This window comes from Larus michahellis, chromosome 17 (genome assembly GCF_964199755.1).
Source record: "Larus michahellis chromosome 17, bLarMic1.1, whole genome shotgun sequence".
Taxonomy (NCBI): domain Eukaryota; kingdom Metazoa; phylum Chordata; class Aves; order Charadriiformes; family Laridae; genus Larus; species Larus michahellis.
Genome location: NC_133912.1, coordinates 2,516,630 through 2,534,669, shown reverse-complemented (window position 1 = coordinate 2,534,669; position 18,040 = coordinate 2,516,630). Strand labels below are relative to the sequence as shown.

The following is an 18,040-nucleotide window of genomic DNA, read 5'->3' as shown; positions in this document are numbered from 1 at the left end:
GTTCGTCTCCCGCAGCATGGAAGGAGCCCTGGACCTTCTTTCCTTGCCAGGAGCTGTCTCAGGTTTCTCTGGACGTGGTTTTCTCTGGAAACGCGCTCCGGCCCCCGTCACTACGTGGGGGAAGGCTCCCGCACGCCGCCGGAGGGACGGCTCCTCCCCGCTCACACGGGGTGTCTCTGTTCCACCGTGGCCCATGATGGCTGATTCCCAAAGGCACAAAGTGACCAATCTTTAGACTTATACACAAGGTCTACATATATATATATATATTTATATATATATGTACACGCACACAATTACATACATATTTAAATATATATATATACATATATATATTTGGTTTTGGTTTTTCTCTCTTATCTTTTTTTTTTTTTTGCTTTTCTTTTTCCCCCCTTTCCCTCCTTGCTTTCCCTTTTAACTTAAAGGCGTAGTCTCCTCTGAGGAGGGCTCTGGTATATGTTCTGGAGACTTCTCTGTCTCCAAAGAGACTTCTGGCTTCTCCTCTGTCAATTTGGGCTCCTCGGGAGCTTGAGATCCCTCCTGGCTCTGCGCCTGGCTGTTCATTTTCTCTTCTGCTTCAATTTCCTCCGAGGTGGGAATGGAGTTTTTCTTTGGACGGCCTTTGGGCTTCGTTGGAGCCTCCTGTCCACCTTTGAGTACCTGGAGCAAAGAGACGAACCGTCAGGATCAATCTGAACCCCGCTGCTGAGACACACCTGAGAAGGACGCAGCTCGGCTTTGACCTCAAAGTTCATCCGTGACTTGGTCGCCATTTCAGCCTCACAGAAACGCCCTGCGTTCATGGAGTGAGCTCACCCATTCTCTCACATGAATAAAGTGAAATGCAAACATTGCCAGCAAACCCAAACTCTGAAGGTCTCTAAGTCAGTTCCTACGGGAGGCCCAAAAGCAACCTAGACACACAGTCCTCAACGCTACAGACAGAGAAGATTTGATGCAGAAGTCAGTTCCTTTCCTGAGTGCTTGCTTTCTTCAAAGCCCAAGTGAGAGCAGTCGTAAATCTTAGCCAGGATTTCCTCCGACTGCCTTTCCCCCAGCCTCTTTGGCTTCTGAAATAGCCTTCATTATTATTTTTGTAACACCTGCATTAAAATACGTGGGACCCCCCTTATCTGTGTAGAAGATGTGAGTCTGCAAAACAGGTCTGTTCCTAAGTTTAATTCCCTCTTCCTTCACACCATCACTGCAGCAACAGGACACTTCCAACCAAAGATCTGTACCCAAGCTAACCCCAAATTTGTTTGAAGCGGCAATAACTTCTGCAGCTTCACATACATTCAAAGGTACAGCCTAGAACCACATCTCCTCTCCCAGATCAGAATGCATAAACATCTCCACTGGAGAACGTCACAACATCATGGTTCCCACCAGGATTTATTGGACAGTTGTCCTTTCCAAAAGCATTTTAACTGGAAAAGGGCCACGAAGCTGAGAGTAAGCGCAAGAGGTGAGAGGAAGATATGAAAAGCAAGAATTGATGACATTAGCTCTGAAAACCGCATTGGTTTCCATGGAGCGACACAATCTTTTTTGTCTATGCATATAACCCATCCCACAAGCATTACCATCACAGGAATGCCAAAAATGCAGAGAGATATTTTGGTTCTTCCCTCCGTTCTGTTCTAATTTCACCTAATTCCTTTCTAATTCCTACCGCCTATGGTCCTTCTAGCCCACCACATATGATGCAGTACAAACTTTTTTAAAAAGAGTACGTATCTAAGAAAAGTGGTCAAGAATAAAACAAATTTTGGTATAAATAGGCACAGGGCACTGACACTATGCTCAGCTTCCGAATCTGTTCTTTGGAAGGCAGCTTTTAAGGACCATGAAGAAACGCTAACAAACCACTTACCATTTTCTTCCACTTCATCCTACGGTTCTGGTACCACGTCTTCACCTGGAGCTGAGTCAGCCCCAACGACTGCGCTAAGTCAAGCCTGGGAGACAAGACAGACATCGAAATGAGTTCACGGAGAAGAGCAGCTCAGATGCCGAGTGCAGCCAAACCAACACCGTAAGAGCATGCAACAGTGGCACCGCCAGAAAAGATGGCTATTTGTCTCTCTAATCCGTTGTTTTGAGAAAGGGTCAGACAAAAGTGGTGAAACACTGTGAGTTTAGGATGTTTGGATGCTCTTATGGAAGAAGCCAGAATATTTAGGTGTTTGCAGGCTCTCTTCCTCTCTGTTACCACTGGACACGTGTGCAAGCCTAGAATTTTGCCTGCCCTTTTCGAAACACAAGCCTGCTGTAGTCCAACTGCTGGTGCTCCACATTTGCATACGAAGCTGGGAGCTACCGGTACACCGCATCCCCGAAAAACAGGTCTATGGTGTCTGAAGCAAGCATGTAAGAGCCGAGACACCCAGCATCAGTCTGCCTTTGAAACTGCTGCTCTTTGTATCATATTTCTTCTTCACTACCTACATAATGGGGATAATAATACTATCTCATTTCTCACGGAGTAGTAGTACATCTAAATCTATTAATTTCTTATGCATTCTGCTATTATAGGCAATTTAGGCTTATAAATGAATTTATTATTTGCGTGTTTAGCTTAAGGGTATGTGTGGCAGACAGCCCGTAATCCTGATTCATCCTCCACAAATCTCCAACCTGTGCAAGTTTGTCTGAAACCATTCATTATTTCTATATTAAAACCCAGGATATGAAGCAAACGCGGCTCAGAGTAACTCTTTATCCTTCCCCACAGGTGATAGCACCATGCATCTGGCAGCGTTGTAATGGAGTTGCACAACGGACGGAGTTGGAAACACTCAACAACGCTGGGCAAGTGCCCCACAGAGTCACGCAAGTCCTGCAGGTGGGACAGCTCAAACTCAGCGTCACATTCCAAGGTGTTCTGGATCGTGTGAACGTTTTGGAAAACATTTCCCCACCTCTGAGTGGGGAAAACACATTTGTCAAGGCCAAGTTTTTCATAATAAACCTTTTGTTTCAGCTGGGCTCCTAGGGCGGTCAAACTCACATTTACAAACACCTACGTACCCCACACCAGCTCTTTGCGCTCAAACGCACACTCATAGATTCAATCCCCGCCCCCCCCCCCCAACTTTGGATTCACTCTAGACCTACAGACTTGGTTTGCCCACGGCCTATACCACTACATAATGTCTACGAGACACCCCATCGACTTAAAGGTTCTAGCTGAGAAGCAGAATCTAGCAGAGGCATTATCCCGTTATACTGCGCTCCCTTACTACTAATAAACCAGGTGCTCCAGTTGCCTTCCCAGCAGGACAATCTTGGATCCAGGCAAAAAGCTGCAGGAGAGAATGCGGATCGCAACGCACTGCTTCACCATCGTGTTTCCAGCCATAAGCTCACAGAGAGAAACACTCCTTGACTAACTCTTGCCTTAGTGCACATGTCTTATCACACTTTGATTACCTGCAACCAGTTACCATGTCTTGACACACACGTTGGCGTAACCACTATTGCCTAGAAACTTGAGGAAACAAACAGAAGGGAAGTCGTACAGGGACAGGAATTGCTCATCATCAGCCTGAAACATGTACAAAGCCAAGGAACAGTCATACCATAAAATTAATTAACAGCCTCGAGCGCTTCGTCAACCGTGTCAACCATCTGGTTGTGTGAAGCTGTGAGGAGTCAGTACAAGAGCATTAGGAACTCTGAAACTGTATGAGACAGCCTGGCCGTGCCCATGAAATTTGGTCTAGCTGCGATCCTTGGCTTTGGTGATGGGCAGTATGAGTGGAGGATGTCGATCTTAAAAACCAATTTAAATGTTGGGACACTGCCATCTGTGGAGTCCAAGGTCTGGTGTACCTTTCCAACCCTCTCTAGGTTTATAAACTTAGCAGGAATTGGACAGGACTTTTTCCTGTAATTTACATTTGCAGAGTAGGATTCAAAGCCTTTAAAACAGATAAAATCTCTCCTTATTTTGGTTTGTCCATTTGCTACCAAGTAGTCCCTAAGAACTTGCCTTTTCCTTCACAAAGACAAGGTACTTGCCTGTGCCTTCACAAGGGCAAGGCAGCCTTCAACTCTGTGCAACCCTGGCTCCGTGTTCCAAGCTGATGGACAGGCCAATGCCTTCTCATTGAATTGCCACCTAAGTTTGCTAGACGAAAGCTAGTTCGGCAGCCAGCTAAAGCTACAGCCAACCTCTCAGCTGCCATGGAGACACAGCCATCCACCACCAGATCCCAGAAGCACACACCTTCCACCTTTTTTCAAGTGTGCAGCAGGAATGGGAATGGCAGAGAGCCTTCTGCTCCGTACCTTGCCTATCTCGGAGCCTGGATGCCTGCTAGAAAGCACGTACATCGCCACGTGGCATTTCCATTGATGCAATCTAGTCATGTCACCTTTGATCCCAGGAAAAGTTAGCCTTGAAATTGAAACTGGTCGTCTGCCCATGTTTTTGGCCAATGGCAGAGGCATCTCTGTGGAACCAGAAGGCAGCACACTACAGCCAGGGAGCGTTCAGTATGGGAAAGGCTGAGCAGGGGTAGAGCAGTCCTTTTGCTCATTCCTTTTCCTCATGTAAGAGACTGATTTACCTGTCAGGCGTAGAGAGATACTTTTGCTTCTGGAACTTCTTCTCCAAGCCCATCAGCTGGAGCTCCGTGAAGATGGTCCTACTCCGGCGTGGCTTTTTTAACCGAGGTGCAGGCTGCTCTGCCTCCGACTCGCTGCTGGCATGGGTCTCGCTGGCAGGTGTCTCTGAGCTGGCAGTCCCTGAGGAGGGCTGGGCTGGCAGCACGCGGGAGCTGGTGGCAGCTGGGACCAGGTGAGGGACCACGGAGGGCTGCCGGGTGATGACGGAGATGAGAGGATATGCCCTCAGAGAAGGGGACCCTGGCAGGGAAGGATGCAGAGGTGGACAAAGGTCAGTTCGGTGGCAATATGGTTAAGTAATGGGAGCACTGGAGAGAGGGATACCCTCCCTCGCTCTGCCGTTCACTTGTTAAATGACCACAAGCAAGTCAGTTCCCCTCTCTGGACCTGTTCCTTCTCCCAGTTTGTATGTGTTTAGCTTTCCTGGGGCTGGGAGTCTTGATCTATGTTTCCCTAGCAGAGGGAAAGGAGGGCCTGTGTCTCCATTGAAGTCATCTGCCTAATTACCACAAGAGATTAAACTCCGAGCAAACGACGAAACCTCTCCCCATTCATGCAACTCTGCTTCTCTACAGGCACTAGGACAGGGTTCACTTGAGGTAGTTACCTTATCTCCATTCACAGGCGACAGACAAGGGAGTTTAAGTCACAACTCATCCCATCCTCTAGTAGGCAACTGAGTCAGATGAATCACGCTTTCACCCTCCACTGTCCATACTGACCCCATACAGACAGATGAGGATGAATAGATCGGAAGCAGAGTTCTTCACCAACTCTTAACTCTACATCTTATACCAACCAAGTTGATACCAGCCCTAAAAAAAAAACAAACGAACAATCCCCACAGTTCTGCTCCAACCCTTTCAGGTCAGGGCCAGTCTGGGATGACAAATCTAAACATTCCCAAACACTAGAGGAAGTTCTGATTCACATCAGGCCTTCTGAATTTACAGCTATAGACAGATTTCTGCTCAGCCTTAGCCCCAGGAAATCAAACGTTCCTTTAAAATTTGGGCAGGGAAATAGGGCCACGTACGGGAAACGTACACTTGTTGCAAGACTGCACTCTACACAACTTTGCAACCAACCTGCACAGTCTTGGGCAAGTTACTTTCTTGCTCCGTACCTCAGTTTACCTCATTCGCAGACTGGAAACAGTCCTCCTTACCTACTTCACTGGTGGTAAAACATGGATTAAAGTTTAATGTACACTAAGTATTCCGAGATCTTTAGATAAATGGTACTGTGGAAAGGAACATATTACACCAGCAGGCCTGATTGTGAAACTCTTAATATGAATCACCGCTAATGAAAATAATGATCTGTAGACCTCAATGAGACTATTTTGGTGAGTAACTCGCCGCAGTGGAAGAAAGGAGCTGCCAGCCTGGCCCGCTGATGACCCATATTCCTTACCCTCCTCCCCCCAGTGAAGGGTTGTGGGTGCATAAATCAGGTCCCAGGTAAGCTGCAGAGCATGGGGCACACCAAAGAACCGTGCAGCTTGCTGATCATCGCTTCTCTCCACAATCACTGCAAGTTGTGCAAAATCCAGCTGCTTACAAAGGAAGCTTGGAAAAATATCGCCAAGACACTGTAAATCCACAAAAACGGGATTTAAGCAAGACTGTGATTACAGACTGGAGTTTAGGCAGGCTGGGACTTAAACTTTGCTTTCTCCTCCACATCTCTGCAACACTAAAAATCAAAATATTTCCATTAAATTTAAATAATTCCACTTAAAACCCCAAGGAAGTACTTGAGAGATGAGATTAGAATTGCCAAGCCAGCCTTTAGCTTGTGTAAAGCGTTATCTACCTTTTCTTTCTGCGGATTTTTTTTTTCAGCTGAAGACCCTTCTAGTCTACAGCATCACCAAGTAACCTGGCAGAAATTCTGCCTTGATTTACAACCTCAGTGGTTGTTCAGCTCATACATCAGGACAGAGCGTGCTGTCCTATCTTTGAACTATTAATTCTGCCCTCGCTGATATTTATGCACCCGCTGACACCAGCCAGCTACACAGCAGGTAAACCAGATCCTGCTCCCATAGTCTATATCCCCCTCGCAGTTAGTTTCTGCCATCGTGGGACAGCAAAAGCAATGCTGACCTGCCAATGGAACAGATGACTTCCTCTGTTTCGGCCAAATTTGCCCAAAAGAATCAGCCCCTCTTCCCCTTCTCGAAGGGCACCTCCGTTGCAAGAGTCCTGTGCAGGAACCCTGAAGCCACCTCCTCCGCAGTAGTGTTCCCGGGTGAGCCATGAGGAGTGCTGGTGCTCTGCATCGGGCAGCAGTCCTGGGGCTTGGCCCTTCTGCACCACCGCTCTTGTTCGCAGAGGCTACAAGAGAAGAGATCCCAAGGATCCCAGTCCTGACCTGCTCTGAATAAGGAGACTGAAAACCAATGCCCTACCTTACACGCCATAAAGGAGTGGATCCGGCCTTATCATATACCCTTATCCTGCTCTTAGGGGGTCCTGGTTCAACCCTCGCCACCACACAGCTCCTGCTCCCCTGCAGCTTCATTCGCCAAGCCTGAAACCCCATTCCTGTCCTTGCACATGGGTGGCTTTTGGCACCACATCACTGGTTAATTGATACTTTTACCCTTGTACCCCTGTATATTTCCAGCAGGGCTCTCCATAAACCACAAGATTACGAAGGAGTAATAAATCACCAGAGCTCAGAAACCCCTGCGAGGCTCCCAGTGACTGAAACCTCTGGACAAAAGCATTTTTACAAGGGACTCTTTTCAAGGGAGGTCAGCAAAAGGTATTTGATATCAGAGCAACCAGGGATATTTGCTTTCCCGTGTGGCATGGCAGCAGCACATGGGACTGCTCGGGGTGGGGGAGGTCCCAGAGCTTAAGATCTGCCTCCACCAAACAGAGGAAAGTCTCCTCAGGCTGTTTTTCTAATAATCAGGTAGGATCAGGACTAAAAGAACTGCTTTCCTCCTTCCAGGATCAGCAGCGAGAACTTGGCTATTTTTGTAAGGTAAAACAGCGGTTTGTTATTAGAGAAGCAGATGACATTGGAGTCGTCCAGGTCCACGTTTTCAAGTGCTGAGCACCTGAATGAGGGGATACATTTTCCAAAATGTTCAGCAGCCAGCAGCTGTGACCTGGCCAAGTGCTCAGAAAAGCTCAGCATGTGCTTATTTTTGGTGCTCACGTCAGGACACTTATTTACTTACGGCACTTCGGAAACCGCTGTTCTACTTCTGTGCTGGTGGTTTGCAACGGCTGAGTTGCTTCGAGCTCCGGGTGGTGAACAGATTTTTGAGGCTGTTGACACCAAGCGTCTTATATTTGTTTATCATTTGTGATCATAAGAGAAGCCTTCGCTTCTGGTTTGACACCAACAGTTGCGACGGTGCTTTTAGAAACCATCGTAAATAATGAAAGCATCTGCTGATGTTCAGCCCAGCCGTACACAAGACTTCTCAGCTTTCTGTCTTCAGCCTGATGAGGACACAGGATGGTTAGAGCATAGAGTAAGGAGAGCATTTAGAGAAAGACGTGGGGTTCAAGGCTGCAGATATTTTCTGGGGGGAAAGCTGCCGGCCAGAAAGGGGGCAACGCTTTAGCGGTCAACTCTCCTTGAAGAGAGAGTAACCCAGAAACAGCTAGCCTCTGTGTTGCACTAGCTAGCCTCTAGATCACAAAGAAAAAAAGCTTAAGTTCAGTGTCCTGTTCTGGATCTAGTTATCCCAAAGTTCAAAGGTAGCTGAAGCTGAGCCAGCCCATTGTCTCTAGGTACACTATTAATATGACTCCCCTTAAACCATCCGTACAGTTTTTACCCTGATAAAGCCTTGGCTTGCAAACACTATGAAATCTGAGGCTAGATCTAAATTTCACATCCCCCAGAGTTCAAAGGTATTTCTAGACTGACATGGTATTGTAAGAACGGAATAATTTCTTAATCTTCAACAAATTAAATGCTGGCACGCAGCTCTTGTCTGCTCAGCACTGTTGTGACATGCTCTGTCTCCCAAAATGGGAAGGAATGGAAATGAAACGCTCTTCCTTTCCGTACCTGCCTTTCAGAACAGCTTCATCTGAACGCATGCTTTCCCGCACTGTTGTCCGAGCACCTTTTCCAATCCCAACCCACTGGTCTTTTGCACTTGAAAAGCAAAAAGCAGCCCACAAAAGCCAGAAAACGTGGAATTGGTTTGCTCCCCGAGCCCCACACCTCAAGCGTTTTACTGTCTCCACCTCAGACAATCAAGAGGCAGCACAGCCCAATGATGAAGCCACCCGAGGTTTAGGGCTCAGGAGGTCTCAATGCTCTTCACAGGGACAGTGGTTTCATACTACATGGTTTTATACAGAAAAGTCCCGGTTTTACCTATGAGAATAGTCTTAATCACCCTAACGTCGAGGGTAGTCTCGGGCTCACTTTGCTGCTGAATATTTCTCAAATACTTGGGAAGCATTGCTATAATCCACACTCCATACCATGCACAACTGAGAGAGCAATGCTTCAGCAACAAAAGTCTTCCTGTAGTTATTTTTTAAGCATTTGAATAGTCTCAATTTCAAGCAGCGAGAAAGCTCTTATTTCTGTCCATTCTCCATAAAGCTAACATCTGGCCACTCAGTTGCTAAAACTAACCAAGGGCTAAAAATAAAGAGGACATCGGATCCGCAGAGTGTTTTCTAAGGATCTGAAAACATTTTGCTTTGCTATTTAAATCAGGCCATGCTGGCAGCCGCGGAGCAGGGAATAACAGAGCTGCTCCCTGCGCAAAGCACTGACCGCACCACCTTGAAATGAACTGGCTTACTCAAGCCATGCAGGTCCACAAGAACCCTGGACACCCATTTCCTAATGACATGTGAAATATTTGTCCGACAAACGTATCACGATCTAACGTATCAAAAGATATTTTTTTCCTCACTTGTTTTGCTTTTCAGCAGTCACACCAAGGAGAAGGACACAGAGAATTCATCCCATTTTCTCCAGAAGGTTTCAGTCAGGAATGTCGATTTGTACTAGCCAAAACAAGCCAATATCCCAGGCGTAAATCTGCAGCGTGTCAGCTTTTTACTCCCTCTTACCCCAGGCGCGAACACAAGGGGCAAACAGCAAAGACTGGTGCTCCCCACGCTGGCTCCAGCTCCATGAGCAGGAATTGGGAACCCTTGCTTTTCATAGCCCAACCTGAAGTCATCTCGACTCATCTGCTGGGACGTTCTGATTAAACTTCTTATGGCCACTAGATATGACGCAAGAGGTACACCACCACTACATCAGATCGCGTTGCAAAAGTTTTAATTAAAAGCAAATACTTCAAACAAATCTTTTCCCCTTCTTTTTCCCCCTCCCCCTTCTCCCTGGCTTACTTTCAACCCCGGCAGACACAGACTAGAGGGAAGAGAAAAGGGAAAGCACTAATTAATTGCACTGTTTGACTGCCGGCAATGGCAGAACAGTTTTCCTCCTAGGCAAACTCAGCTAATTCTGTTTTGGAAAGAAAGAAAAAGGAAGGAAAGATTTATGGATCAGCTCCTCTTGGCAGGTCAGCCCTGCTCGGAGGCAGAATGAAATCTCACTCAGAACGGGCAGCAGTGAAAGGTAAATAATAAAAGAAAATGAACTTACGACTCAGGAAGGTCTATAAATCTGCTGTCTCCTGAGTGTCAAAACAAAAGGGAACCGAGAAGGAGCTGAGTTCATTTAGGAAAGAGCTTCATTTTGCCAAAGGAGCAGACAGCCTACTGAAAGGAAGAAGCAAGCCCTGAACAAAGCAAAGGAAGCAAAAGCAGCAAGGAAACGTTGAGAATAAGCTGAACCATACACTGTTTGTTTAGGGGGGAGGGTGTTATACCTACTTTTTCAGCACAGGTCCCCAAAAGCTGAGACTTCCCAGCCTTGCAATTTCCACGGATCTTGGCTAAACTTTACCATCAGCCTCCACAGGAGCGGAGGCAAGCCAGAGCTGAGCATAGACCTGATACAATCCAGAAACTCAACATGGCCCAGGAGCCAACTGGTTAAAGACAGCAGCCAAATACCTGCTGTCCTCCCCAGGATGTCCTCTCAGGTCAGCGTGACCTCCTTTGCCTTGTAGGTGCTAGAGCTGAAGGCTGGTGAGGGACCTCGCATGGCTTAGCGTCCTCAGCCAGCACACACCAGGTGGACCTCCGGCACCTCTCTTGTCCATCAGAAACTCTGCTGCAGGTAGAAAAGCAATTCTTGCTCTCAGGTTAGGCCTTACCTCATCTCGTTTTGCTGCCATTGGATTTAAGCCTTCCCTGCTCCATCTACACCTGGACCAGGCCCTAAGCAGTCCCTCTTCCTGCACATCCTTGCCTCCCCAGCACCCTGGGCATCGGCAAGCGTGGGATCAGCTTCTCCCCAGGCACTGCTGCCTGTCTTTCCTGGAAAGGCAACTTTCCCTCACCTGGCAGGGCTTGTCTCAGCCTACATCCAGCAACGCATCGCATCGCTGCACAGCCACGCTGTTGGCTCTCTCGCCGAGTACAGCTGTCATGAAAGCAACCACGCGGTCGGTTGAGGCAAGAGGAGGTGGGACGAGGACCATGCAGGCAGAAGCCCCCTCTGTCTGGGCCCTTGCATCCTGTACCAAGCTGCCAAGTTTACCACTGACTAAGCACCTCCCCAGCAAGATTCCTTCTCATCTCTTCCTTGTGCTTATGTTATGTTTTCACAGGTGCTGCCATAACAAGATACCTTGCTTATTTGCAATTGCATTATATTATCCAGTAACACACAAAAAACTTAAGCCGCTGTGTACATAAAAATATTGCACTCATCTACTCTTAATGTTTTCCTTAAGCTCTGCTTTATGATTATTAACTACGAGAAGGCAGCTGTCATCAGGTTCTTTCTGAGATCAATGCTGTGCTCCACCAAGTGCCCTGATAAGGACGCAAAGGCAAGAGGAAAGAGAAGAACAGTAATGGGCTGTGCGTATACCAGGCAAATTCATTTCTTCTTGAGAACAAGCCCTTAGGAGAGGGTTGCAGGGAAATAACCAGGTCCCCCAGCCTCCTTGCAAATAGCCCCAGGTGCGGTCCTCTTCTAGAAGCCCTTCCCACTGGAGCGCTGTCATTAACACACACTTGAATCCCAAGTTAAAAAAAATGACCTGGGTGATGTTTACGCTATGCAGCATGGCGCTGTGCACAGATCCCTCAGCTATCTCTAGAATGGGAGGCAGCGTAGCCTTGCCAGGGTACGATTGCACCTGAGCCAATTATGGCCTGAAGAGAGGTGGGCTAATTAGGCTGTGAACACTGTGCTGACAGCTCGACAGTTTCCAAGACATGCGTCGGTGTATTTGCACGGTGCGCCCCTTGCAACATGTTGACACAGATGGTCTTTCAGAGCTAGCTACCCCTCTTGTACCCTCTCCTAACGGGCTGGAAGTCCAGGCACAGCCACAAACTCTTCCTGAAGCTGTCCCCTGCACAAGCCAGCTGAGCCTCAAGCCCAGAGGTGGTACCTAAGTACGGATTTAAATGGTTTTAGCGTCCCTGTCAAACAAAGCTTGGCCAGAGAAGTGGCGACAGATAATTTGTCAGGAATCCTTTGCATCGACCAGTTCAGATGTTGATTCTCTTCTCATTCTTTCCAGTCCTACTGTAAGACAACCCTACAGAGCCTACCCCTCTTTGAATACTGAAATAGCTGTGAAACCTGCACGTGATCCTCAGACCTTTAAAAGTGCCTTATATCAACTCTATAATCAGATCTTTCTTTTCTATTGCTTAAATAGGAATTCCGGAACTGGGGATGACTGATAATGCTCTTTATTGTCATACCTCTTCCCCAGCACCTAAGAGTTTGGTCACTTAACTGAGAGTTAGCCCTGTTTTGGGATGGGAGATTTGTCTTTATTTGTTTTTGTTGGGCTTTTGTTTTATTTTGCTTTTTTTTCCCCCTACTAGCTCTCTTTTTCTTTGCTTACATGTGGAAACCAGTTGTAGCTAAGCAAGAGCCAAAGCCTCTGCACACGAGCAGAGGTGAAGGGCACTTCTGGGATATTTTGAAAGCTTCCCAAAATAGTCCCAGGACTCAGCCCAAATGCACAGAGCCAAAATTTCCATGGGAATCATGAGTGTCACAGAGGCTACAGGAAAGCAGAGCAGACAACCCTGAAAACCAACCCTGAAATCTAAACGCAGAGCTGGAGCACGAAGAGACACTGGTGGTGTTCCAAAATAGCACGCAGCGAGGTTCCTTGGAGCAAAGTCTAACTGTTCGTCATCAAAGGTTGCAGGCACAGTTCGCACCATATCCCGTTTCCACTCCCTATTAGCCTGACAAGGACCATGAGCCTTGCAAAGATTAAATGCAACTCAGCGACACAGCAAAAAGTCTGCTTGGTTGCAAATGGCGTCTCTCCCTGGTGGAAGAATCCAGACCCAACCCATGCCCATGGCAAAATGCCCGTCAGCTTCAGCCGAGCCAGGATTTCACGTGCACGCGTCCACGGAAGGAAATCAGAAAAATCAATGAAAATTAGTGCAGCTAATTTTAGTGCAGCTAAAATGATCCTTTTGGGGGCATTCTGACTGAAGGCCAATTCTTCAGGAGTCCATACCTTCTGTGATGAGGCAAGTGTAAGTGGGGGGGTGGGAAAAGTGGCACCTTATCGAATGGTAATTTTTGATAACAGCTCCTTAGGTGGGGGAGAATTAGGGCTCATCCAGGAGTCCTGTTTCATCTTCCCTAGGCACATTAGAGAACGCTCACTTTTCTGTTCAATCACATTTTCTGTTCAATCACATTCTTTTGAGGGGGTAGGTTTCTGGGAAACCCCTGATGTCTGTAAACGTTAACTTTTATAATAACGAATATAACATATTGCAGCTAAAAGCTGCTCTTCCTCAAAGCATCTCTCGTCATGCAACTACCTGTCCAGCTACCCAGAGGCGAGTGGAGCTGGACACAAGCTTCAGCGGCCGTTCCCCAAGCTGTGGGGCACTTCCATCTGTGGTTAAGTTCAGCCCAATTTCAAAGCCACAAGTGAAATTTCCTCAGCGCTCGGAGCTGTGAGATCCAGGTTTTCTGTTTCAAGCCTATCCTCATTAGCAATTTATCAACATAATGTTTCAGTATAACTTCTACATAATAACAGTAATTAATAAGTTTGAATGCATCCGAGGCATGCATGCCGGAGGCCTTCACAAAATCTAACCAGAAAGATAATTAATCCTTACTTAATAATGACATTTGATATTTATATTATGGTTTTTTACATGTTTAAGGCACTGTACACACAGTAAGTAATTGGCCTTGGACAAATGACGAGCCTGAGAACCTCCCTGAACGAGAACTTGTCTCACTCCCTGCTGCCACAGGCAGATGTGGGGCGATTATCTCTTATAAACACAATGCAAAAATTCACCTACAGCATCGGTGTCTCCAGGGATGCCAGATCCCTGAAGGATGGCACCAGGGTTCTTCTGGCAGGGTTGGCGATACCCATCATAAGAAGTTGGCTTTGTTCAAGGGCTGTACCAGTGGGGGAGGAGATCGGAATGCACGTGGAACCTGGAGTGGAAAGACCTGGTTGTGCTGCTGTCCCCGGGCTAGTCACTCCGCCGCGGTTTCCTGTTATCACAGGACAGCAACGCTTAGCTGCTGGGTTTCTTCTCCATTGCCGGAAAGATAGAAGCAAGCACCACCTGGGTGCTATAGGTTGTTCTCCTTGCACACAACGGCCTTTCTTCCAGGCTGTCTGTCAAACAGGGGAGTGTGCCAGGACCCTGTCAGATCCTCAGTGAAGAAGAAAATTTATATAGAGAAGAAGATTATTATTTTTTTAAGAAGCATTTAAAGAATCTATTTGGCCGGCTCTCAAGAAACCCTTTGTAGCAAATATAATAGCACTCTGGCTTAATCAGTGGAGAATGAATCAGAAGAACACGCACCACTTCTCTATGTTGAATTATTTTGCTTCACGTATTCAAACGGCCAGCTGCCTTTTCAAAGGCAGCCCCCCTCAAGTCCAATCCACACTCTTCACGCAAACTGAGCGCGGCTCAGAGAGGTCCTGCTCTTTGTCTGAGGCTAGAGAAACACGATTCTGTCTGGGATTCCTCATCATTAGCAGATGATCCCTTGAAATCCTACTCAGTGGGAAAGGAGACGCTCTGAACCCAAGCAGATCAGTCCTACTATCTCCTATTAGGATATTTGGGCCCAAGGCCATCACGACTGGAAACAGCTCCAAATGGAGGGTGGGTTTGGACGTGAACCTCCATTCCAGGCCCTTAGTGTTTGGACTCCAAGGGAGTTTTAAGACCAGGCCACATTAGTCCCAGAGAAATAAACACGCGCACATCCCCATAAACGACAGCGCTCAGACGGTGCAGGAAAGTTACTGGGATACAAGCCACCAGCTCATTTACCAAAGCTGTATCGAGGGACACTTTGGCTCCATTAAGCCAACTTCAATTTGAAGCTCTTCCTTTTGAACTAAGTCATGTTAAATACTTCAGCCAAGTGTTTCCTCCGTTACCAAGGATAAGACTCAGCTCTAGAGCTCATCACCCGTTGGACCCAGATTTAGGAAGCAAAGTAGCCAAAAGATTACAGAATCAAATAGCTAGAAGGAAAGGATTTACAGACAGTCTCTGCTCTTGTCTATTGGGGGTGGAGGAGAAACACTGCGCTCAGAAGACACAACTCTCAGGGTGTCTGAGCTTAAGTTGCAACAAGTTTCTGTCTTTACTGATGACAGCCAGATGACTAGACATCTTGGGGCACTGGGGAGAAATGTAGGAGGCCAAATCCCATCCTCTGTCCAGATGGTGTCACTGGTCAAGGAGCGAGATTTGGACTTCGATCTGGAAACAGACCAGCAGAGCCGAGAGGGTGCAGTTCAATGGAAGGATAAGTCACGTTCTGTTCTTTATACTGCTCCCTAAGCATCTCCTACTGGCCATCGTCCAAGCTACGAGTCTATATGGACTTTGGACTGATGCATTATGACCATTCCTACATCCTTACACATCTGAGAAATAAATCTGCCCTCTCTCAGGATTTCGCAGTTTCTCTCCGAGTTCAAACACATAATGCCATGCGTGCATAAATCAATCAGTCCTTTACTTCCTGCTCTGTTAATTATTATCACAACATCCATAAGCAAACACTAGCCTTGGACAGCTGACTAGCCGTGCGCACAAAAGCACTCTTCAGGTTTCTCAAGCCCACCCTTGTGTGAGCTCCAGCAAAAAGCTTGCCATAAATATCACTACCTCTTCCTGCTTCGAGCCTCTAAAACACTCTGGTGAGTGACACATGGGAAGAAAGAGAGTTCAATTGCTTCTAAACACCAGACTGTGTAAATTTTGCCTGTTGGATCTCTTGGAAAAGGCTTTTTTCTTCTCGGGAGAATAGTAGATCAGTGTTTAAAATACACAGACGCCCCCCTCTTTTCCTCCACGCTGAAATGAAAGGGGGGCTTCAGCAAGCCCCAGTGTTAACCTGAAAGAGACCTGTCACATCTTGGCAAAGCCTCTGCCTCTTATAGTTGTGGCTTATCATCTCAAGGGTTGCTTTATTAATAATCTTGCCCCCATCAGGAGTTGCTTAGCAGAGAGGTTGGTCTCTCTGAGCCGCGTATATGAATCTTTGATCTTGCATCTGCCCTAACAGAGAGAAAACTCAGCTCTGTTTCCTCTACAGACAAAAATAAACTCCGTGGACGATTTGGCTGAACAGCTGCACAAACAATGCAATTTAGAAGGATGCAAATGATACACGAGCAGGTTTTGTTCACAGCCTGCCTATCCTTTGTGTTTGCCAATTAGATCAGCAATCTTAACCCAGCTCTCGTGGCTGGGGTAACGAGGAGAGACATATACAGGGAATAAAGCTAAGCATAATGCACATCCCAGTAGCATTCCAGGAAGCTGAAACCTTATTATCAGAATCTAAGGCACCTTGGAGTAAGGATTGCCTCCAAACCTGATTTTTTTGGTTGAATAAGCTGACAAAGACTATGTCATAGCTTCCACTGGCACAGGGCATGGCTATTTTTATTCCCCCTACATCAAATAACAGCACACGCATGTCACCCCACGGATTGAACCTTAACCTAAACAGAATGAATCAAGGACAGCTACGCCTCCACTTTTTGGATGGGGGAAAAAAAAAAAAATACAGCTCAATTTCCAGTTTATAGAAACCTTTCATTGCAAACCATTCTGCAACATTGCTAAAAATCAGTTCTGGCAACTCCATTCCCAAAGCAGCTCCCTTGACTTCAGTAGGGCTGTCTACGTGATATAAAGTTAGTCATGAGCTGAAGATCTTGCAAGGACCCTGGTTCCACGGCTTCATCGCTGCCTCTACCTGCAGCCGTGACCATCCAGTATGAGCATGGGGAGGCAGGACGCTCCCATCGGTTGCACCCCCAGGCTCCAGGCAAACGGATATTCTGCTCACTTCAACATCTGCACTTCATTACCCTGCCCTGTAGCCAAGGAGCGAGCGAGGACAAGGAAAGCTGCATTCACTACTGCAGGCATCACGGAAAGAGCATGTCAGACTGGAGCCTTACGCATGTATTTTGAGAAAACACAAGCAGAGCAGACGAGGCAGCTATGGGCTTGGTCCGTACCAGGGAACAGAGGTAAGCAACAAGAAGAAGAGCCAACTGCTCGTGGAGAAGGACCTAGAGGACTCCAAACACCACCTCAGTCCACCCTACACCAGGGTGCACTGTCTGTACCAGATCTTCAGCCTGTACAAACCCGCACAGCCCCCAACACCAAAACCAGCCTGATTTATAGTAGCTGAGAGCCAGCCCGTTCATTTCAGGGCGGGTGGTGGTTGGGGCTTTTTTTCAGCTGAAGCCTGAAACAAGTTTTGCTCCTATTGAAATGCATCTAATCTCAAAAAGCGAGCTGAAAAATCTCGAGTCTCAAGGGCGGGCAGTCTCAAAATGAACGCACCCAGAATAAGTAGTTCCATGAGAAAAATGTCAGCCTTTGAGTTGCCAAGCACTTTGGAGGCACACAACCACTTGCATGTCAGAAAAGCGATGACAAGGTTTTCCCAGCTACCAGCCTGCTTGTACCACAGCACTGGTAGAAGGATAAGCCAGAAATTCCAGTTGGTGAGCTCTAGCTGTCCCAATCCCCAAAGAATACGAGCCCTCGCTCATGTCAGACATCAGCGTGCTGGGTTTTTTTCTGTTCTGATAGGAAGTCAGCCAAGGAGACACTGTTTTCACATCTCCAGACAAATACAAATTAGACTTAGGGTGGAGATAGGCCCTAATTAATCAGAAGGGTTTGAATTAGGTTTCTACAGAGCTCAAATTCTGCTAGCTTTAACTGTGAATTAGTGCCGTTAAGGACAGAAACGTTAGAAGGACACCTATTTCCGACAGCTCCAATCTAGAACTACA

The 18,040-nt window shown here is 47.0% G+C and overlaps 1 protein-coding gene across 1 annotated transcript in view; it reads right to left on the bottom strand.

Annotated features, from left to right (window-relative positions):
- Positions 1–289: 289 nt before the first annotated feature.
- The window catches only part of BARX2 (BARX homeobox 2), a 35,567-nt gene continuing 17,816 nt past the window's right edge, over positions 290–18,040 (bottom strand). The window contains exons 2-4 of the mRNA XM_074561436.1: positions 4,578–4,875; positions 1,877–1,961; positions 290–660 (exon numbers count right to left, since the gene is read on the bottom strand). Of these exons, the coding sequence (XP_074417537.1) occupies positions 415–660; positions 1,877–1,961; positions 4,578–4,875 (629 nt within the window). The 3' untranslated portion in view covers positions 290–414. The remainder of the gene's footprint in view (positions 661–1,876; positions 1,962–4,577; positions 4,876–18,040) is intronic.